The 25,354-nt window shown below is 37.6% G+C and overlaps 1 protein-coding gene across 1 annotated transcript in view; it reads left to right on the top strand.

The window, feature by feature from the left end:
* The window catches only part of LOC149248437 (uncharacterized), a 114,845-nt gene extending 91,115 nt beyond the window's left edge, over positions 1–23,730 (top strand). The window contains exons 4-5 of the mRNA XM_089456050.1: positions 21,796–21,852; positions 23,593–23,730. Of these exons, the coding sequence (XP_089312176.1) occupies positions 21,796–21,852; positions 23,593–23,640 (105 nt within the window). The 3' untranslated portion in view covers positions 23,641–23,730. The remainder of the gene's footprint in view (positions 1–21,795; positions 21,853–23,592) is intronic.
* Positions 23,731–25,354: the final 1,624 nt, after the last annotated feature.

Here is a 25,354-nt window from a genome sequence, read left to right as displayed (position 1 = left end):
CACAAAAAGTTTCAGAAATTGGTCTAAATGTAAGTGCCTTATCTTTCCCCTTGAAAATCTATAGAGATAAACATAGAAAAAAAGAAAAGAAAAACAAAAATTCCACTCGGTGCCCAAGAAAGAGGTCTAATACCACTTGTAGTGATCGTTGACCCTTAAAATTGAATCACAAACAATAATTCAAAATAAATACAAACGTATGAGAACATATGTGATGAACAACAAGATTAATCCTTCAAAATATAACCCTCATATTCATGATTTCCAAAAGAGGGAGCAATGTTCTTGGGTCTCTTAAATGGGAACACCTCTTATTAGCAAAGCTCTAATAATAATAACACTTTTTTAAAAATAACCCATATACTTGTAGCTCTATAAATAGATATTCAATAGCAAAATTGTTACTACTTGTCGTCCCATCACTAATGTGTACAAACTACGTAGTAGGCCTCATTTGATAAAGGGAACCTTTTTACATTAAATAACTATCCACTAATTATTTATGGAGCCTTATTCAAAGAATATTAACACTTACATTAATTGCTTATGATCCATAAATTGTTGTGGACGTTCCACTGGACAGTCTGTCGCAACAGATCTGATATTATTATATTAAAAAATCTGAAATTCTACACTATTGCAGTGTTATTAAATTTCTTATCTATATATTTTATTGTAATTAGTGCATGCATGTGAATAGAAGTTATGTATAAAATAAAGAATGAAAAAATAAAATCCCTCACACACACATAAGACACAAGATATGCTCTAGGAAACCCTTTTGGGAGAAAACCTAGCTGGTAGGTGAGGTCACTCCACTCTCTTTCTCTATCTGGAAATATGGCTGCGGGTACAAAGAAGTATGGCATGTGGCTTGTGGGCTGCTACAGTGCACAAATACTCTATGTGTTCTCTATGTCATATCCCTCTTGGATATTTTTGTTTAGCTATGGAAAAAATTCACTCGAAAGAATGGAATGTCTCTTCCTCCTAGTGGCCCGGTTATAACACAACCCGATAGCCTACTACTGGTTAAGTTTGACTACATCAACTCTTAGCTAGAGTTACAATATAGACCTTTCTAGATACTTTTAAATCACACTCATGTAGCTATCCCATTTTCCAGGAATAATGGGGGTTGACGCAGCATCCTCTAGAACCATGGTGGTGAAACCAGGAAGGTCAACTTTTGAGTGGCATAACTTTTGCATACAGACTTCGATTAACGCACTTCTTGCACCATTGAAAAGATATGTGTGTGTAGAATATCATGAAAAGGTTCACGCTGAAGTGGTAAAATTTTACACCCAAAAAAATGTCATTTGATGCCTCAAAACACTCCCAGAAGGTTTCAAGCCTCGTTTCACCAAACTGGGTCCCACTGGTAAATACAGTCCTGTGAGTTGATTCTGTTAGCTACCTATACCAATAGGTTTCATATTTCATGATTGGCAAATAAAATTCCAAATATGCTCTGCTTTGGTGATGCAAAGATCCCATATTTCCAAGAGAAGACAAATGTGTGTACATAGCTTGATGTTGACTCAATTTTGATGGATGGTCCAACAGCCTAATCTGGATCATGCCATGTTTCAATTTCCTGTTGTAGAATAGAGAAAGAAGTCTGTCCAAACTGTTTAATCTTGGTTGACCAGTAGTTAGGTAGAGAATTAAGGTTCCCAACTGCTTAATCTGGGACCTTGGAAGCAATAAGGCTAGCCTTAGATAGAAAATCAAAAGAAAAAGCCAAAGGAAAAGAAAAGGCACATCAGGGTCTGCAAGTCTAAGTGCACCCTCCATGGAGAAACAAAAAATGCTAGGCTAAGTAGATGGGTAGGTAGATGGGGTTGCAGAAATGTCATTCCTTTCAATTAAATGTTTGGTAACCTAACATAAAGGAAACATCAGTGGATAGGGAAGGTCCTCTTCTCCATCACTTTGCAGCAATACGAAGCAGCATGTCTAACTTCCTGATTCCCCCCCCCCACATTCATTACTAACATCCCTACACCAGTTGTGTTCATGAAAGAATTCAAGGTCTTATGTTGGTACTTGTTTCTTTAAAAGCCACATTTCTTGTTTAAAATTCTTTTCATTTTGATCTACTTCCTAAACTAAGTTGATTTCATACAAAACTTAGTGTTTTCCCTTCTCATTCACTTCTTCCATTCATATTAACCCCTAACTTCTTATTATCTAAATCCCCTATGTTCCCCTTTCCCCTTACTATTATAAACACTATGGTGTATAAACCCCAAGTATTCTATAAATATCCCTTCCCCCTTGGCATTATAGCCATATGTCCAAAGTCAGGGATTAAATTGACCTCTGGTCAATTTAACAACCTAAGCCCCTACCCTTCTTTTCCCTTCAGAAACCTTTTGAAACCCTTTACCCACTTCATGTGCAGAAGCCCTTGTAAAAAAGCCAATATTACCCCTAACCCGCATTATTTGCAAAATGCACCAAAAATTCATCTTTCTGCTTTACCCAAAGTTTGGCACAATTCGCATTTTTTCATAAAAATACATTGGAAAAACCATATAATTTGCCAAAGTCCAAAGTCCCCGCCAGGCGTGTATTTCAAAGAAAATATTATTTTATTCCCGCAGTGCCGCCATATCGTACTGGCACTTCAACAACCCGTCGACCGTCGGATCCGGGTCTTTTCATCGGACGGCTCACATGCATATCGGGTCGGGCCCGACGTCCGACCTTTACATCCCGAGAAACTGTCAGAGGGTGACGTCAGGCCTCCGCCACGCGTCACCCCCAGATTTTCTCGGGTTGCCCTCTGACAAAACCACGACTGTATCTAAGGCGGTCCGAGAAAATCCGCTTACCGCTTATGGTTTTCCGCTGCTCACGTCACATCCTCGTCACCATTAGTCATGCCTACGTCTTGCCACATCGCCGCCGCGTCAGCGCCCCTGTCCGCCACTGCTCCGACCTGTCCGCCACCTCACCATCCCCGTGGACCACCCACAGGCCGCCACGTCACTCGATGACGTCATGCTGACGTCATCCGACCCTGACCCCACCTGATGACGTCATGCTGACGTCATCCAAAAAAAGCGCCAATGACCCAAAGGTCCATATTTTTGTCGAAAAACGCGGTTTTTCTCACTTTTTGCAAAAAACAAAGAACTGTTCTGCTCTGCATGCATATCACGACTTCATCTGCCAACCTGCTGAAATCAACACAGAGACCGTGGGCGCTTCCACTCTACCTGCACTTGTAGCCATTGCCAATAGTTTACCAGGTATTTATCCAAAGCATTCCTCTGCGCCTGGTTTTGTATCCATAATTGTCCGAATCTAGCTTAAAAGAGTAAAAAACACAGTACCTACCAGCAAATCCCGGTGGCTAGCCTCCATTTTCAATTGTTAAGTCGCAATTCCTCTGCAGAGCCTGCATTTAGCAAAATTTACCTAAATTCACAGTTAGTTCGCGCATTCGTGAACTAAGAACCTCAACTGCACTAATTCACCGTGGAGACACTCTTATCAGTCCTGGTATTGGCTTTATCAGTCCTTTGCGCAGTATTTCAATTGTTGCTACTGCCATTTACCCTCTGTTCCTTTGCATTTTACCTCTCTGTTGCAAAAGTACCCCCCCTGCGTTGTTCTGCTCACTCAAACCAGTTCACATACAAATCAGAGGCCTTATTAGCCATGGAAACACTAGTAGCCCTGAATATTCAACCTCTGAATGCCCCACAAAGAGAATTAGAATGGAAGGCCCTGGGGGATAAGGATTATCAGATGATAGACTCGTTTTCAATGAATTCCAAATTTAACATTCATCTGTTGAATGAGTTAAAGGCCCAACACCTCAGTGGAGCTGATATATTAGGGATTTGGGACTCCAATTTGCCCATTTTTAACCTTCCTCAAGTCAATCCCCTACCAGACTTGATCCATAGATGCTGTGAATGCTATGATCCATGTCAGAGAGCTGTTCTCAGTCCCACAGGCTCAGTCTTGTTTCATATTACCCCTGAGGCCATAAATGAGATGCTGCACTTTCACACTGCAAGACCCTTGACTCCTCTCTCCATGTTAGACTTATTAAAGAAGGGGGGCAACCTGTCCAGTGCCCAGATCATCAAAATCAATCAGTTATTCATACAGCCAAGCTCTGAAACTGTGAGAACGCCTCCTATTGGAAATCCATACCTCAATGACTTGGGCAAAATGCTTGTAGATTTGATCAGCTATGTCTTGGGCTACAAGGGAACTGAGGATGTTGATGACACCATTATGGCTATGCTGTCCATATTTTCTCCTGGAAAGCCTCCTGCTGTGCACTATGATTATGCTACATATATTGCAAACAAGATTCATGAGCAACTGATGAATCTAGAAAGGGAGAAGGTGTTTAGATACACCAGATACATATATCATCTGTTCATATTTTATCAGCCTGACAGTTTCCCTATTCCTCTCAAGAAACTTGATGCCCAGGGAAATCCAAGGTCGGTTGTGTTTTGGACTTCAGTTTTTCATCACACCTCTTGCTCACCATACACATACTGTGAATTCATAGACCTTTTCATTCATCCAGCTTTGACCTTGTTATATGGTGTTCCTCCTCCAAGATTGACTGATGAAATGCAAAGAATTCTCCATCTCTCTAAGACTTACAGCATTGGTGATTGGTACTTTTACCAACACCATACAGTAATCAGGATATATGGTTGTGAGTTGGACCCTTATAGGCTACCAAGATATGTCCCCATGAGACTATTTGCCTTGGAATATTTCAGACAGTTTGCAAATGCAGACCAGATCCATTTCCATAGTAAAAACAAGAAAGTGCAACTAAAGGTCAGGAATCAGCTAGGCCCTTTTCTTTACAACATAAGGGAGGAGGGATGGAAGGAAGCAGATGATATGCTAGAGGCCCTCCGATTAGAAACTAGTTTCAAATGGATACCTTATGACCCTAATCATTTCATTTCTCTCAGAAGGATAAAACATAAATTGGGTGGCTATGCTCACATTAAATTGCCTCATATTGAGAAATATGCCAATCTACTAACTTGGAAAGAGGGCACCCTAGAAGAGCCGATCACTAGAGAGCAAATGCTACAAAGAGAAGCAAAAAATATTGAGAAAGAGGCTGACTTGGAAACTTGTGGATAGGTTTCCTCTTCATATCAAAGGCAACTGGGAGCAGCTGCCTCTTCTTCCACAGCACATCAGCAAGCAGCCAGAACTACTCATCAAACTTCCAGCAAAGGCAAAGAGAGACAGATGGAGCCAGAACAGCTAGCTCCTACAGAACAGCAGCAGGAAGTACAACAGCAAGAGGTACAGCAGAAAAAACAGCAAGAACAAGAGCAACCAGGGCAGCAAGAGCAAACATCTGAAGCTCCAATATCCACTGGGCAGCAGGCACAAGAAACTCTGCCTCCTAGGCAAGAAAAGACAGTGGAGGCCTCAGTGCTACAAACTCCACAACAAGAAGAAAAGGGAAAAAAGAGGGATAGAGAGCAGGAGACTCCCCTCACCACATCTATAAGTCATGGGGAGAAAAGGCACAGAATGAATCCCCTCTCTGAAGAAGAAATGCCTATTGGGCAATCTTTGGGCATGGGCCCACCAAGCATGGAAGCATCTGCAAGTTCCTTTCAGCAGGAACAAGAAAGGACAGTTGGAGGAGAAGTCAGCTCCTCAAGCCACCAAAGGGGAGTTGAAGCAGGCATCAAACAACAGTTTATAGATATCAAAAAGAGGAATGAGCCACTCAAGATACAGCTCTACAACCACTTATTAAAAATGGCTCCTACAAATCAGCAAAGGTTAATGTCTGCCTATGATGTACATGAGGGCAAAATGGTAATGAGTCATTTCATGCCAACCATGCTACAGCCACAGTCAGCTGCAGACTACATAAGGACCAACCTTGAGGTCCTTGCAAAAGACATCCACCCTATGGATTAGATTGAATTGCATAAGCAAACGGGTGAGATGGTGTATGCCACTCTTGCAGACAAAACCTTGGTAAATCTTAGGCTGGAAGATAGCCTAAACAATACAGCTGCCCAACTTGAGTTGGAGAAAGCATCCTCTCAAGCAAAGGACAACCGAATCAAAGCTTTAGAGGATATAATCATAGAACTTGGGCATGATCCCAAGGACATCAAGGCTGTACAAGCGCTGCTGAAGCTAAGAGATGCAGATATGGCAGCATTAAGAAAAATGGTTAAAATCCCAGCAACTCTTCATCCTCAAACAGAAGAGGTTGCCCAGCTAAGACATGACCAAGATGCAGCAGCTATGCTGGTATCATTATACAAGCAGCTGATCCAGACACAAGAGAAATTGGGAGAATCAGAGGCTGCACTGTAGGCAGCCCTACAACAGAAGGAAGGAGGCCAAACATCTCAGCCCCCTCCACAAATAATCAACCTTGAGGAAACTCCTCAAACTACTGCTCCTCCTACAAAACAGACAGCTCAGACAGCACCATCTACATCAGCACCAGCACCAACAACAGAGCAGGCTCCAAGCCTTGATATGCAGAAGCTGAAGAATGAAATTCAGGCCCTAGAAGCCCAAATGGCAGAGTTAAATGAAGCCAGGGAGAATTTGGCTAAGCTCAATGAAAAATATGACAAGTCAAAGTGAAATGTGGCAGAAAAAGGGAGGGAAATAAAGGCCCTTAAGGAGAAGATAAAGGAGCTGGAGAAGGAGCTCACCCTCGACAAAGTGATAGCTGAGCTCAAGACAGTCTTATGGGCCAACATTGGCCAATCAATCACCGATCAATGGCAGTATATTGAGACCATTCATGAGCAAATGGAGCTCATAGGAAAAGCACACAGAGAAGTCCAGAGAGCAAGGGCATCTCTAGGCAACATGCCTGAGGTAGCCAATAGAATGATTAATGTGCTCAATAACCGTACAGGTCCTCAGCTGGCAGCAATGGGAATTCCCAACAAAACTGAAACCATTTTGCTAATAAAGAGGGTCCTTACATTAAGAAGCCTGGTACAAACACTGGAAAGAAGAAGCCAGGACATGCAGACAGAAGTAAACAGATTTATGGACAAGTTTGCAGCATTACAAAGCAGAGGTCTCCCTGGCTTACTGAACAGTGCAGGGAAACTACTTTCACATGAGAACTATGCTAAAAGGGTCAATACATTTGCTACCAATCAGATCACTGAAAGACCAAGTACCTCAGAAGAAACAGGGCCAGCATCTGGGCAAAGTCTCTATAACAGAGTAGAGAACTTATTTTTTATTATGAATGAGATCAAACATTTGTTTGAAGTGCCTCCAAACTTCTATAAATATACAGAGGCAGATGAGACCTTAGATGCAATTCTGAGACATCAACTGCCCACACAGGAATGGTGGACCAAAATGATACAGTTGATCCTGTGAACTAGAGCCTCTCATCAAGTTTTTTCATTAAAAAACATAAGTCATCATATACAGGAAAATTTGATGCATTCAGTATGTATGAAGAAGAAGTGGACTGAGCCAACTCAGCAGAAAGATTCGGCCACTAAAGCAATACTGACAGCTGCAAATGACAGGGCCGAGAAATCTACAGGATGACAAAGACATAAAGACACATCATTCAGCATTTATAACAGAACGTTCAACCGACTCAGTGGCCTCCAAAGGTCAAAAGACTTCTGACAGAATTAAAGAGCATTCATTTTGTATTCATAGCAGTAATAACTTCCTTATCTGCTATCTTGTAAAGTTGGTGAACGTATTTATTTCTCAAATGACTCATCGGTTCAGATATTTTGTGTAACCGATTGTATATATTCCCCCTCGCATAAGCTTGCAGGGGGTTGTTGATTTTCTCTTCTAGAGATCTTATGCTGTAAATTTTCAGAGTATTAATACAAAAGCTGATGGAATTTCCAAAGTTCTGGGTTGTCTGAGGCGTTGTGTGTGCTTGCTGAATGCTACAGGATTCCTGCGTATTTCACGGAACAATAAGTTTCTTTGACCTGTTCGTTATGTTTGTTGTTTTCTTCATAATCCATTCATGTTCTGTCTTATAGTTTAATGGCAAAGAAAAAGAATAGTTTCAGGACTTATTTCATAGAATACCCTGAACTCAATCTAAGCTATTATGTATGTTTTCCTCAGTTATAGTTATAAGAGTGTAATTCTTAATTGCTGCACTTCTAAACTATACCTTTCACAGTGATTATTGTTCAGGAATTCAAGTTTGCTCCTGTGCAATATATCTCTTTCTCACACCCTCAGCTTAGTGGAAAATTCTTAATTGCTTTTCACTGGTTAAACACACTTCACCATCACAATTTCAAGTTTGTCCCATGAAGTATTTAAATGGCCCTGCAGTTTCAGCAACCCAACTCAATATTTCGAACAACCTGTAGCCACAGACTCCATTACCCAATGGATTAAGACTATCTGAAGACTTCCACCCTAGATACAGAAAGACATCCCTCAACCAAACAATAAAACCAAACCCTGAACTTATAACTAGCCTAAAATCTTCACAAAACAGAGTTAAAACTTAAAGAGAGAGCCCTCTCTGATTGTAGGTAGGCTAGGACCTATAATCCAAAGTTTGGTTAGTGGTTACCCCGGCAGTATTCCCTTGGGAGTCAAAGGGAACAACCTGGGTGTTAACAGATTCCTCCAATTTTTCCACTCTTAATGCATCAAGATGAATGAAAAATAATATATGATCCAATTCATATCACACCTCCCCATTTTAGGATGATTTTGGTCCCCAAAAGCTTCTACTGAATGAGGTGAGGAAAATTTTCCTCCACCTTCTCTCTGGTATACCATTTAGCTTTGCTTGGAAGTTGTCCCTTCAACCCAATCTGCCAAAGGTCATGTTGTCCCTATCTTTTAGTTCTGGACCTTTTCTACCAAATTTAATATTTTTTCAACTCCACCTGAGCATCTAGTGCCAAATCCTCCGTAGAAGCTAAGACTTGTTCCTCTTCCCGATCTAGCATTGAAGGCTCATAGAGTTTCAAATTTGCTACATTCACCATTGAGTAAATGTGCATATATGGTGGTAAACTAATTTGATAGGAATTATCACCCACATTTTCCAGTATCTCAAATGGATTGTACCTTAGAGCCTTGATTTTCTCACCAGACCCTACAAGCTCTCCTTGTTAAACTATAGCCATACTTTATCTCCCAACCTAAATTATTTCTCTGTTTTATGTTGATCGTGCATGGCCTTATATTTCTCCTATGAGTTTTGCAGTGTTTCTTGTAGTTGTAAATGGATATGTTTGATCTTCTCTGAAAATTTTCCAGACCTCAAAGCATCTCCTATAAGATCTTCCCTCACTCCTTACTACCCATATGCAATATCCAAAGGTGAAGGTGGAAAATATCCAAAACAAGTTTCAAATGGGGACTTTCCTGTAGAAGTGTGGATTAATCTGTTGTAAGAATGTTGTATGTATACCATATTTTCATCCCAGGTCTTAAAATCCTTCTGGTTGTATCCCCTCACAAGTTGCACCAAAGTCTTGTTGACTACTTTTGTATGCCCATTTGTATTTAGATGGAATTTTTTAGATCTATTCAATTTTGTGCCCATATTCTCCCACAATGTAATCCAAAATGCACTGAGAAATCTTGTTTCCCTGACTGAAACAATGCTCCTTTGTTTTCTAAAGTGCACCCAGACTATCCAAAGAACGAGTTTGTTGCTTCTTTCCCATTGATGGTCTTTTTACAGGGCATCAGAACACACATCTTGTTGAACTTGTGAACTACCATGAACATGTAGTCATGTCCTTTCTTGGTTGTTGGTAAACCTCCCACAAATTCCATGGAAATGCTTTCTCAAGGACGAGTAGGTTAAGGTAAGGGATGATATAGACCTTGTTTCTTATTTCTAGGCTTGATGGTACAACAAAGCATGCATCCTCTTATGAACCTAGCTATCTGCTCTTACATCTTGGGCCAATACACATACCTATGCAAGTTAGCCACGGTCTTCCCTACACCAAAGTTCCCTACAACATTAGAGGTGTGAGCCTCTCTAATTAGCTGCAATCACTCAGCTTTAGGAACACATAGCTTATCCAGCCTGTAGACTAATCCATCCTGGAGATGGTAGTCAACGATGTTGTCGCCATCATGCACATGACTCTGACTCTACAACTACTGATACACCTCCTTGAATTCCTCATCCTTTCAATATGCCTCACTATATGCATCATGGGTGAATGGCTCCATGTGCATAAGAGTCCCAAAATTTGTGATCTTTCATGTGGGTGGCCTTGAAAGCATGTTGAACAACTTGTTTTTTCTTCCCTTCTTATACTTGATCACCAAATGAAATTGTTGTAAAAACCCCATCCACTTGTAATTCTTGGTCTGTTATAGCTTATTATGCGAATGCATGTATTGTAATAGTTGGTGATCTGTGTGGATTACTGTCTCCTTTTCCATTAGATAGTGCTTCCACTTCTTCACATCTTGCACCATGACATAGAGTTCCTTGTCATAGGTAAGGTAGTTAAGAATTTCCTCATGAAATACTTCAGAATGGTAGCATACATGCCTTCCTCCTTGCATCAATACCACTCCCATAACATACTCACTCAAATTTGTCTCCACTTCAAAAGGTCATTGCAAGTTTGGTAATGCCAAAATTGACACTTGAATGATCTTATTCTTTAGCTCCTCGAAATCCTTTTTCTGACCTTTTCCCCATTGGAAACTCTTGTCACTTGTTATTATGGCATGGAGCAGTGTTGCTACCACTAAAAATGAGGCTATGAATTTCCTCAAGTACTGTGTTGCCCCAATGAAACTCCTAACCTCGGAAACATTAGTAGGCTTTGGTCATTTCATGATGGCATTCATCTTGGCAGGATCTCTCTTCATCTCTCCTCCACCTATCACATACCCCATATACACCAAAGACTAATGCGCAATATCGCACTTCTTGAGATTTGATAACATTTGGTGCTTCTTAAATGTTTCCAACACCTGCATCAAATGTGAAATGTGCTCCTCCCAGGTAGCGTTATATATCGGTATATCATCCAAATAGACAATAACAAATGAATCTATAAAAGTGTGTTGTACATCATTCATTAATATCATAAACATAGCTAGTGCATTACATAGGCCAAATGGCATGACTAACCACTCATACAAACCCTTCCTTACAAACCTTGCCTATTTTTGAAGGCATTCTTCTAGGTATCGTATTTTTTGACTCAAACTTGGTTATATCCAAACTTCAAGTCCAACTTGGTGAAGTATTTTGCTTGCTACAACTAATCCAGAAAATCATCTATCCTAGGCAAGGGGTATCTGTTCTTCAGCGTGATTTTCTTCAATGCCCTATAATTTATACACATCTACCAAGTCCCATTCCTCTTTGGCACAATTATGATGAGTGACCCATGTTGGCCCTCAGTTTTGGTTCATTTTTGCTTAAGGAAACTTAATTAACTCTTATATTATCCATCCATTTTCCATCACATCCACCTCATTTTGATGTACTTTATGCACATTTAGGTATTTAATTTTAATTTTGCAATTTCTAGAAGTTTTTATGAGAATTGAATTTCAAGTGCAATTTTTGGACAGAATCAGAAATTCTCATAATATTTATATGGATTTCATATTTACAAGACACCTGGGCTCAATCTAGATACATGCATGGAAATCCTGGGAACTAGGACTGAACTAACTCCAATTGGTTCGGTCAAAACAAGCTAAATCAGGCCCTGTCAAAGCTGGTCAAACAGGACCAGTCATCTAGAAAATCCCTAGGAAATAGGGCAGTTTTATGATTTTACGAGATTGTCCATATTTGTAGAGATAGATTGGATGGATTCGACTTGGATAGATGGATATGCATAGATAGAGTTGTTAGAGAGACTTTATATCAGTTTGTTTCATGATCTTCTATTTAAAGCCAAAACTTTGAAGGCTTATGTATGTAGTTTTTGTATAACTTTATGCTGAGACATTTGAATATTTGAAGTTAATTTGAAGAACTTATTCTACTTCCATTTTGTTGTTCATTGGTGTGGATGAGTGACTGAAGTTTCAGTAGTTGATAGCATCCTCAAGTGTGCAAAGCAAGGGTGGAGGGCCCCCACTCCAAGCTAAGTACACTTCATTGTTAAACTAGCTTCATTTTCATGTATTAGTTGCTTCAGAGTTATTTACTTGTTTTGTTTCAGATTTGTTTGATGTGTAATGATTTATATTGCTGATGAATCTTAGTTTGTTTATCACTTTGATAATAAGGGACAACAAAGAGTTCAAGTTGAATTCTCCTTCTATTGAATTAATGGATCAAAACTAGAATTCATCCTTAGTGTGTTTAAGCAGTTTTATGCAATTTCAGTTTTATAATAGTAGCATAATGGTGAGTGAATTGTGATGAGGAACACCAAAGATCTCTTAAGTTAGGAGTCTCCTTCATTGTTTATTCATGCATCTTGAGTTGTTGTTAATTAATGAGTTTTGACTTCTATTCATTAAGCGATATTGTAGAAGGACACAAATGGATCTCTTAAGTTAAGAGCCACTTCATCTCACACACATTGCAAAATTGAATTAGAAATTGTTTAAATAGATTTATATTTGTAATATGCACTTCTTTAATTCCTTATATTTTATCTTCTAAGATTGCTACATCTGATATCCATACATTGTGGACATGCCTCCAAGTTTTACAAACTTGGATTGATAGTGAATACTTGTGTTAATTTGTGTTAATAAATTAGCTCAACATTTTGGTGTCGTTGTCAGGGAGGCATTCATCAACATAGTCAAATAGAAGATAAACAAAAACACTAAAATTTTGACAAAACAAAAACAATAAAAAATTAGTTATGTTACATTTTTCTTAGTTATGTTTCTTTATGCCTAGAAATAGAGATCCTAAAGGTAGATTTATTAAACAAAACCCCCCATCAATAGAAGTAGGACCATCAAAACTAACCACACTGGTTTCCGGTAAACCAACAATAAAGGAATTAGAAGAAAGACAAAGAACATGACAAATATTAACTTTAATTGAAAGACAAACTTTGTTAGCCTAGGACGTGAAAAGAAAACAAACTCCAAAAGCAACACCTACTTCAGGAAAACAAAAAGAAATTGTTAAAGTAAATCAGCCCATTTTTGAGTCCATAGATCAACCTATTTTCAAACAACCTGAGTCTCAAGTTGTCATCAAAATAGTTGAAGCTATGACAGAAGAAGGGCATGATATGTTATCTTTACTCCTAAACAAAGACTTGAATATGAAAGACAACAAAGAGAATGGAGAAGACAAAGAGAGGAAGATGCAAAAAGAGAAAATGATAGGAAGGGAGAAGAGGATAGGAAAAGACAAAATGATAATGAACAGGAAAATGTTGGTGATCTGGAAGCTACTTTTGGCTTTCCAATATTGGATACAAGTGCAATATTAGGAGAAGATGTGAAAATGAAAAATATTCCACCTTCTGTATTGCCTAACTTTTATGGAATGTCAACAGAAGATCCTAATTCATTTATGTTTGAATTTGACATCTTGTGTAGAACTTATGGATACACAAATGACACACACAAACTTCGTCTCTTTCCTGCTACTTTGAAAGTGGCAGCCTTAAAATGGTTCATGGGTTTAGGAGAGCGAACAATAACTTCTTGGGACGAAATGAAGACAATATTTCTTAAAAAATACCAAGCCTATTGTAGGCCTAGGTACTCCAAAGAGGATGTTTTCGGAATGACACAACAAGAAGATGAAAGTTTAGAATAATACTTAGAAAGATTTGCTTAGAATATACAAATATCTAAATAACACTCACTAAACCAAGAAACCATTTCAACAATCTTTCTCAAGTGTATAAGAGATGAATACCATGACATTCTGAATGTAATGGGCAAGGGTGACATTTCAAACTTGCCATTTAATGAAATTTCATAATTATGTCAAAATATTCTAGAGGAAGACCAAAAGCTGGAAGAATAGATGTTAGTTCAAAAGTAGCAAAATCAGCAGCAGGAGGGGTAACAAGAGCAAAGATAGGAAGCTTGCTAGAAAACTTCAAAACTGATCTCCAAAGCACATTAGGGACACAAGTAGATGTTCTAAAAGCAAACAAAAAGAAAGAAGAGCAAGAAAAAATCTTAGCAATCTCTTGTCCCAAATGTAGGAAGAAACATGCATTAAGAGAATGTCCTTTAGATAGTGTTCAAGTGTGTGGTCTTTGCACAGAAAATCATTCAACGGAAAACTGTCTCAATTTGAAAGAATTGAAAATGAATCCAATGGAAGAAGTACAAGGAACAGAAGGTTTCTATTATGTGGCACCAACAAGGACTTGGCAGCCAAGGATTCCTTAACAAATTCCTCAACAATTCCCTCAACAAAACTATCAGTATCCTCCTCAAAACTCTTGGAATACCCCAATTCCATGGCAAGCTTGGCCTCCACAACAATATCAAAACCAACCTGCACAAGGTTGGCAAGGAAATGGTTATGGAAACCAGCCACCTCAACAAATGTATCCTCAACAATACCAACAGCAATACCAGCAACAATATCAACAACCATTCCCATACCAACAATTCCAACAATATCCACAATCCATGCCATTTTCACAACAGAATTCTGCATATCCACTGTCCATGCCATTTCCACAACAGAATTCTGCACCATTACTAACACAACCACAGCAGCTACAACTACCTTCAAACCAGCCCAGACCAACTCAACTACCGCCCCAGCCGGTGGCAAATCCGAGCAATAAAATGGATAAACCTACATACAATGTGGAAGAAGCAACATACTTTCTAACATACTCCATTCTTCCCATAAATGATATTCATGTAAGGTTTGGGAAAGTACTTCATCAAGATTCTCCTCCGATCATAGAAGAACCAGCTGAACAAGGAAAACAACCTGAAACATCACATTCAGAAAAACAAACTCAAAAGGGAAAAACTATCATAACTCAAACACCACCCTTTCCAGAGAGGTTAGTAGAGCAGAAAATTCAAATGACCCTTCCAAAATTTGACATTCTAGATGAACTGAAAAAATGATTATGCAAAAATTAATTTATTACAAGCGATCAAAGAAATACCAATATATGCTAAAATAGTAAAGGAACTATGCATCAAGAAAATTGGCAAAAAGAAGAAGGATCCTACTACAATCCAAGTCATAGGAAAACTAGCAAGCCTCATGTCTACAAAGACAGCAGTAGAAAAATATATTAACCCTGGTATCCCTATGGTTACTATTTCAATAAACAATTTCTCAGTTCCAAACACATTGATAGATTTGGGAGCAACTATAAATGTAATGACTACAGAGACAATGAAACATTTGCATTTAAACAACATTAGATCTACTACTACAATCTTAGAGTTAGCATACAGATCTAAAGTTATATCAGAAGGAATATTAGAAGATATCCTAGTCTCTTTGGATTCATGGGAGTATCCTGTAGAATTCCTCATTTTGCAACCAAAAACAAACTTGGGAGGACATCCTCTAATCTTAGGCAGAACGTGGTTAGCCACCGCTGATGCCTTTATAGGATGTAGATCTGGAAGTATGATTATTGCACATGGAGATGAGAGAAAACACATCACACTTTATTCTCATGCACAATCACCTTCTTTAGTATCAATGCTTGAAGAACAAGAACAACAACAAACTAAATCAGTTCTAAGTATTAACCAAGTTTTTGATATTAGAGAAGAAGAGGAGAATGAATATCTATTGGATCTTTTCATCTCAACCAGATATTTCAGAGCAGCTTAGAGTAACTCAGTATGAAGCTGCAAGTAATCTTTTGAATCAGTGTTTTCAAGAAACCTGTACGATTCAATCCTTGCAAGAATCCTTCACAAATATTTTTCCCATAAACACAATTACCAATTCAACAACAAAAACAATTGAGATATATCCTAGAAAACATTTGAACAATGGTAACCATTTACAATCGTCACAAGAACAAGAGGTAATAGCATTACTACAAAAATACTCAGAAGCTTTTGCCTAGGATTACACAGATATGCAAGGAAATCATCCCAACTCATGTATCCACCACATCTATACAGCTGACCAGATTAAACCAATAAAGAAACCACAAAGGAAAATGAACCCCATGATGAAGGAAATAGTGAAAGAAGAACTACAGAAACTACTACAAGTTGGGTTCATCTATCCTATTTCAGATAGTCAATGGATTTCTCCCTTAGTAATTGTACCAAAGAAAAATGGGAAGTGGAGAATATGTGTGGACTACCGGGAATTAAACAAAGCAACATTAAAAGATCATTTCCCGCTACCATTTATTGACCAAGTCCTAGACTCATTAGTTGGGAAGAAATTATTTTCCTTTCTAGATGGGTTTAGTGGGTATAATCAGATTAGAATAGCAATGGAAGACCAGGACAAAACAACATTTACCTGCCCATGGGGAACCTATGCATACAATTTTTTTCCATTTGGACTATGTAATGCACCTGCTACTCTCCGAAGAGCAGTGCTTGCACTATTTGCTAATCTGATCCATGAACGTGTAGAAGTCTATATGGACGACTTAACTGTATATGGAAATGCATATGACGATTATTTGAAAAATCTTGAGAAAGTTTTGAAACGATGCATAGAGACAAATCTGTCCCTGAGTAATGAAAAATGCTACATGATGTTAATAGAAGGGATAGTCTTGGGACACCATATTTCCTCATTAGGAATTAAGGTGGATCCAACTAAAATACAAGTCATTGTGAATTTGATGCCACCTACAACAAAAAATGAGGTAAGAAGTTTCTTGGGTTACACAGGCTACTATAAGCGATTTATAGAAAACTTCAATAAAATAGCACAACCTCTATTCAAGTTACTTGCAAAGGATGTCGAATTCCAATGGACAAATCATTGTCAAAATGCATTTCAAATATTGAAAGAAAAACTATCAATTGCCCCCATTCTTTGAGGACCAAATTGGTCTTTGCCATTTCATATTTCAACTGATGTGTCTGATACTACTATAGGTGCATCACTTGGACAGAAAGAAAACCTGTTCAATTATGCTATATACTTCATAAGCAAAAACTTAACACCAACAGAATTGAACTACACAGTCACAGAGAAAGAGATGTTAGTTGTAGTACATGCAGTAAACAAATTCAGGCATTACATAACAGGATACCAAGTGTTCATTCATACAGACCATTCAGCGATAAAATACTTAATGAACAAATCAATCACAAACGGAAGAATAAAAAGATGGTTACTGTTAATGCAAGAATTTAACATTACAATTCAAGATCGACCGTGGAAAGAAAATCAAGTAGTTGATTTCCTTTCAAGGCTTCATACACCCGGAGATCCAAATCCTGTTGCAGATAATTTTCCAAATGAACATTTGTTTGCAATAACTGTAAAAACACCATGATTTGCAAATATAGCAAACTATTTATCCTTTGGGAAATTCCCAGCTCAGTTCACAAAGAAACAAAAATGAAATATCATTAGAGAAAGCTCTAGATATAGTTGGGTGAATGGTGATCTATTTTATACTAGCTCTGATTTAATAATAAGAAAATGTGTTAAAGAAGACGAAATACTAGAAATTTTGAAAGCATCTCATGACAAGCCATGTGGTGGTCATTTTGCAGACAAGCAAACAGCCTACAAGGTGTCGCAATTGGGCTATTACTGGCCAGCAATCTTCAAAGACTCTAAAGCCTATGTCAAGAGGTGTGACAGTTGCCAAAGAATAGGAAGACCAATAGTATCAGATGAAATTCCACTTAAGCCACAAGTGCTCATAGAACCATTCGAGCAATGGGCTCTGGATTTTGTGGGACCAATAAATCCACCATAAAATGGAAAGAAGTACATCTTGGTATGTATAGATTATGTAACTAAGTGGGTGGAAGGAAAGGCAGTAGCAAGGGCAATAGAAAATACAGTGGTCACATTCCTCTTTGAGGAAATCTTTGTTAGATTTGGGCTACCCATACATATTGCAACTGACCAGGGCACATAGTTCACTTCAAAACATGTTCGGGATCTTACGGAAAAGTACAAGATCAAACACAGGAAATCAACACCATAACATCCTCAGGAAAACGGACAAGTGGAAGCGACAAATAAAGTCCTAGAAAACATAATGACAAAGACAGTACAGATGAATAGGAAGGATTGGTCAAAAAAGTTAAGAGATGCACTATGGGCGTACAAAATAACAAGGAAGAACATAACTGGATTTAGTCCATACCAGTTAGTGTATGGAAAAGAAGTCTTACTGCCCATAGAATTTCACATACACACATTTAAGTTGGCAGCAGAATTAGGACTAGAACTATCTGAAGCACAACAGCAATAGATAATGGAATTGAACCAACTGGATGAACAGAGACAACAAGCAGTAGAACACACAACACTGGTGCAGCAGCAAAGAATGAAATGGCATGACAGATTCATCAAGAACAAGACATTCAACAAGGGAGACTGGGCATTACTGTTTGACTCCAAATTCAAAGATTTCAAGGCAAAGTTCACAACTCATTGGCTAGGGCCATATGAGATAGAATAAATCTTCGACAATGGAGTTGTTCAGATAAAAACAATTGATCAAGAGTCCACATCATTTTTAGTAAACGGACATAGGCTTAAAGTTTACAATAAGCCTATCAATAGAGAAGATTTTGTGAAACAACTGACAAAAGAGATAGATCTGGAAGTAATGGAATGGCATAGCCATATGCCTTTCAGTACCCCAGAAGAGGAAGAATAAAAAACAAAAACAAAAAACAAAAAAAATAAAAATAAAAATAAAAATAAAAAATTAATAAAAATTTTGCTAGTGAAAACCAGGCAACTAGCACCAAACAAACAGGAATTCATAGAGGAAAACCAACTAGTTTTGGCCTGTATGAATTCACAATTTCTATTTTACTCTCGCAACAGTTTGATTTTGTAGAAAGATCCTCCAAAGAAATAAGACTTGAGGACAAGTCTTCAGATAAGCAAGGGGGAAAGTTGCAAAAGAAACTTAGTTGAGCAGCTGGAAGTTTGAGCAGCTGAATTGACAACGGAACTTGTATTGTATGGCAGTAGGGACCTGAAACACTTTTGAAACCATTGAGCAGAAGGGACCTGAAATGTTAGAAAAAACATGTATATACTGCATAAAAAATGTACATGACAGTAGGGACCTGAGTTATTATGAATCAATTGCAGAGGGACCTGATCGACATCAACAATCAATGGACCTGAATCAATGAAGGATGCAAGAACAGGAAGCAGAAATAAAGTTTATTCAATCCATCTTAGACATTTCATCAAAAGACATTTGACCAGAAGACATCGTAGGCTTTATCAAATATTATCAGGGAGTACAAGTACTGTAAGTACAAAGTTCTGCTCTTGAAAATTCAATTTTTTTTAGAAATTTTTAGAAACATGTTAAAATTAAGTTAGTACCTGAAAGCATAATTTTACTTACATCTTCATTTCACTACCCTCATCCTATTATTTTTCATTTCACTACCCTCATCCTATTCTTTTTACTTACATATTCTTTTTATTACCCTCATCCTATTATCCTATTCATAACCCTTATCCTATATCTAATACTATAAATATCCTCCAAATATTTATTTCGTGGCCTATATTCATAATTCCATACTCCATTTCATCTCCTAACCATAAGGTTTTTTTGAAAAGCAAAAAGGATCAGAATAGAGGGTTCAACAATTGAAACCCTAGAACCTGCACAACCAAGAACAACATTAGTATCATGGAATTAATTTTAAAACATGACCTAAATATGGTCATTTTTAAAATTAAAAAGAGATATATTGAAATACAAACATATGGAAACATGCGCATTACAACAAATATAAAGTGGAAATGATTTATTGTAATAAGTTATAATGGCGCATAAGAAATGATACTATTGAAGTGATAATGCAAATACATGTTATTATAATAATCAAACAATGCATGTTATGAATACTTCAGAGGAATAAGCCGTAGGTAATGGAGGTAGTGGATATAAGGGAAAGGATGATGACATTTGAATAGTGATAAGACCATACAACGTGCAATCAAAACCATTCAAATGGAAATCAAAACATAATGCATAAAAAATACGAGCAAACTATAATGAAGCATATGGTTTGCAAATAACACAATGGTATAAGTGGCATATCAGTCAAGGTCAAACAATGAATTTCGTGACAGTACTAAGGAATGGTATGCGGGACAGCCATGAAAGCCGCGATGGAATGAGGGACGGCCACGATGGAAGCCATCAGCGCAGGTAAACGGTCAAACACAATTTTAAATACAAACATCAGAGGTTTCAAACAACGTTGTGAGTTTACAAACAGTCTGCCATTGTATACACAGCCGTTGCGAATATCGCTCCCTCTCCACCATCACAACCATTCTAAAGGCTCAAGGAGAGCGACGAGATATTTCATAAGCGTTTTAGCATATGGTTGTGAGCCTGAGATGCATGTTTGAGTGAAGAAACACGAGAAGAGAGGAAAATAAACCAAGAAGGCAAAGTAAAAAGATATAGCAGTTGGGGATTGGAGTGATAAGAAGGAAATCAGGTGAGGATCAAGAGATAGTCGAGAAGACTAATAGAGAAAGTGGAGTTAGTTCAAAGAGATCTCATGCGAAATAAGGTAAGATCGAAACTTGATCTCCCTCATTGAATGCAACAGGTGGTTATGAGTAAATCATAGGATTCTTTCATTAAAATAGAAGTTAAACTCCTAGATAGGAAAGCGCTCCAACTTCTGTTGTCATTTGTCATTAGCTGTCTCTGCCGTCAGTCAAGGAATATATGTTTTGAACTGAGGTTTAACAAGTGGCAACCATAATAAAATGCAGGTCGGTTGAGTCAAAATCAAAGGAAATCAATATGTCATTGTAGTCAGGTAACTAAATTTGGAACCTCCACGTTCACTCATTAAAACACTGAATTGAATGTTTGATTGCAGAACTAAATGTTTTCATTGAGCTTGAGTAATGAAACGAAGTGTTTAGTGTAGTTATGAATACATAAACACAATATTTTGCCAAGAATAACGAAAACAGAGTGTTCAAAGTGCAGTTTTGAAAACACATGCCGAGTTAAAACAGAGAGTTTGATTGTAATTTTGATTGCATAAACACGTGTTGGGTAATGAAATAGAACGATGAGTTAAGGTCTGGTTGCATGAATACATGTCTACACCAAATTGGTCATTGAAATAGAGTATTGAACTTGCAAAGAAATGCATAAAAATGGATTCGTTGAGTACACAGTGAGTTCAAAAACCGTGGTTTAATTGTGTAAACATTGAATTCAAAAGGAAAAATCGTCGGTTGATTGCATAGACAGTGGAATTAAATGCATAAAAAGTAAATTTGATTGCATAAACAGTAAGATTAATTGCATACATAGTGGCATTAATATGACAAATAGTATATGAAGAAAAGATCCAGATTGTTTATGAACGAGATCTGAATAATGGTGTTGACATATGATTTGTTTGACATATGAATGAATTAAGAGAGTGACAAGGAAATTCGAAAAGAGAAAAAATCATGATATGATTTTGTTTTTTAAAAAATAGAGATCGATTTCCAAGTCTTCATTTCTAAACAGTGGTATGCATGAAAGGAATACTTTGTTTGTATGGATAGAACAGGGATGTGATAAAAAGGGACAGAGTCGAGAGTGGATTTTACATCATAGAAAGCAATTTGTTTTTGTTTTTCAGTCACAGAAGTTAATAAAAACACTGATTCATTAATTGCAGAAAGGCGGAGACAAAAGGAAGCTTGGTTTTATCATTCTAAAGAATAACAAGAGAGAGGTAAGTCTTCTACAAACTGAATCAAAAAGGATTTGTATGCACAAATGATTGTTATTTTTATTGTTGAAAATGAAGTTAATGACGGTAGAAGGGTATATCCACTGGTTTTCAGAAAACATGGCCACCAGGATAGAGCCAAAATTTCAAATATAACAATGGAAGAAGGAAACAATAGAAAATTTGTATCGGATGGGGCTTATAGGGTTTTTACAAAGGTTCAATGGTCACAATGAGGGGATAACCAGAGAATTTGTGAATAAACTATACTCAGGAGCAAACAAGGGTAGGAAACCTAATCATTCCAGTGACTCAAGAATACATTTCCCAAGCACTAGACCTTCCACTGACAGGGGAAAATTATCACACGATTCTACATTTCAGGGAGAAAGCACGGAATTTCTTCCTGGAGAAAAACAGGAAGGGAACCTTTGACAGAGCCAAAGGTGTACTAAGGGAGTGGTTCAATGAGCCATGGGGGGAACTAGTCTTGATTATTCAGAAATTCTTCACTTGTGATAAGGGATAGAGTGTGGCACACTTGTATCATGTTAGGCTCCTCCCACACACTAAGGGGGGAGTCAAAATAAACCTGCCATATTTCTTCTTCCTGAATCTCATTAATATGATAGAATCAGCAAGAAATGAGAATAAACCAAGGGAGGCACAAATCTATCATCAGGGGCTCATAAAAATACTTGTAGAGTATCAAGTCAAAACATAGGGCATAACTTGGAGAGAGTTTTTAAATCAAAACTAGTATCAGGAACAGGTCATTGAGGAACAAAAAACAGCAGAGCAGGAAACCAGGGGCATTATGACTTCACCATTTTATCCCAGAACCAGGTCCAAGAAACAAACCAACACTGTCATGGTTGAAAAAGAAACATCCATCATATCCACTCCTAGGAAGCCTAGGAGGAAGAGCCCAGTAGAAATGAGTAGTAGAGACCAAGAAGTACAAATTGTAGAAACATGTTCTATAGAGAAGCAGGTAGAGGATATCATTGAGAGACTAGAGAAAGAAACTCTAGAGAAAGACTCTTATTTTGATGATGTGGTAGCAACATCATTTTCAAAAGACACACAGGAACTCGAAAAAGAGTTACACTTGAGCAAAATCAAAGAATTAACAAAGCAGCTAGAAATAAATAAGATTCTGGAAAAGCACTTGAAGAAGTAAAATAAGGCATGTAAGAAGAGTAATGCAAAGCTAGTTAAGGAAAATGAAATATTAACTAAAGAAATAAGCAAACTAAAGAGAAAGAATGACATACTTTGCAAACAGGCATTCAAGTGGCTTAAGGAAAAGAACATGTGGAAAAACAAATATGAAAAATAGAAGGTCAAGGCTACTTTGTATAAAGAAGAACACAGCATGGGGATAGATTATCTGTTAGAGGCAGCACAGCAGGAGGCATCAGGGTCAGGAACAGGATACACAGCAGGGGTAAGGAGGTCCAAGAGGAAGAAACAAGCATGAGGACATGCTTGAAGATCAGCAAGGGGGAGATGTTGGCCCTCAGTTTTGGTCCATTTTTGCTTAAGGAAACTTACTTAACTCTTATATTATCCATCCATTTTCCATCACATCCACCTCATTTTGATGTATTTTATAGACATTCGGGTATTTAATTTTAATTTTTCAATTTCTAGAAGTTTTTATGAAAATTGAATTTCAAGTGCAATTTTTGGACAGAATCAGAAATTCCCGTAATAGCTATATGGATGTCATACTTGCAGGACACCTGGGCTCGAGCTGGATACATGAATGGAAAGCTTGGGAACTAGGACTGAACTAACTCCAATTGGTTCGGTCAAAACAAGCTAAATCAGGCCCGGTCAAAGCTGGTCAAACAAGACCAGTCATCCATAAAATCCCTAGGAAATAGGGCAGTTTTATGATTTTATGGGATTGTCCATATTTTTAGAGATAGATTGGATGGATTCGACTTGGATAGATGGATATGAGTAGATAGATTTGTTAGAGAGACTTTATATCAGTTTGTTTCACGATCTTCTATTTAAAGCCATAACTTTGAAGGCTTATGTATGTAGTTTTTGTATAACTTTATGCTGAGACATTTGAATATTTGAAGTTAATTTGAAGAACTTATTCTACTTCCATTTTTCTTTTCATTGGTGTGGATGAGTGATTGAAGTTTCAGTAGTTGATAGCATATTCAAGTGTGCAAAGCAAGGGTGGAGGTCCCCCACTCCAAGCTAAGTACACTTCATTGTTAAACTAGCTTCATTTTCATGTACTAGTTGTTTCAGAGTTACTTGTTGTGTTTCAGATTTGTCAGATGTGTAATGATTTATATTGTTGATGAATCTTAGTTTTTTTATCACTTTGATAAGAAGGGACAACAAAGAGTTCAAGTTGAAATCTCTTTCTATTGAATTAATGGATCAAAACTAGAATTCATCCTTAATGTGTTTAAGCAGTTTTATGCAATTTCAGTTTTCTAACAATAGCATAATGATGAGTGAATTGTGATGATGAATACCAAAGATCTCTTAAGTTGGGAGTCTCCTTCACTGTTTATTCATGCATCTTGAGCTGTTGTTAATTAATGAGTTTTGATTTCTATTCATTAATCGATATTGTAGAAGAAGGACACAAATGGATCTCTTAAGTTAAGAGCCACTTCATCTCACACACATTGCAGAAGTGAATTAGAAATTGTTTAAATATATTTATATTTGTAATATGCACTTCTTTAATTCATTATATTTTATCTTCTAAGCTTTGCTACATCTGATATCCATACATTGTGGACATGCCTCCAAGTTTTACAAACCTGGATTGATAATGAATACTTGTGTTAATTTGTGTTAATAAATTAGCTCAACAACCCACATGGTGATGTACTTTTTTGAATGACACCTTGTTCCAACAATTGCTACAATTGTTTCTTCACCTCACTTGCTTATATAACGGACTTCCTGTACAACCCAATGTTTGGCAATGGCGAGTCTGACAATAGTTGAATCTCATGCTCCATTTCTCTCTTAGGTGGTAACCCTTTAGGCTCTCAGAACACATCCCTATATGCCTGCAACAATTCCTCCAGTTGTTGTTTCTATTTCTTAATACACCCCTCCAGGGATGCCTTGCCTCTTATTGACTCCTCTACAGACTGAATTTCTCTTAAAAACAATAAAACATACTTCTTCTTGGAACTGATCAATTTCTTGGCTTGGTTAGAACTTACCAGTGAAATTTTATAATTGCATTTGTGCACGTTGATGATAAACGATTTTCCATCCTTGATGAGCTGGTACTGGTTGGCTCTCCTCATGAATATTACATCTTGCATGTACATGTATGGACTCCCAAACAAGACTCCACATGCATCAAGGGGAACCACAACTAGATATACTTCATCAATAAAATCAACACTGATAGCAAATAAAATTTTGCACTATTTTGTTACCTTCAACTCTTCATCCTTATTTACCCATCCCAGTGGATATGGGTTTGGATGATCATGAACTTCCA

This window comes from Pinus tabuliformis, chromosome 7 (assembly GCF_031772625.1).
Source record: "Pinus tabuliformis cultivar Carrire ecotype Pingquan chromosome 7, CPIR1, whole genome shotgun sequence".
Classification (NCBI taxonomy): Eukaryota; Viridiplantae; Streptophyta; class Pinopsida; order Pinales; family Pinaceae; genus Pinus; species Pinus tabuliformis.
This window is presented reverse-complemented; position numbering and strand designations above follow the sequence as displayed.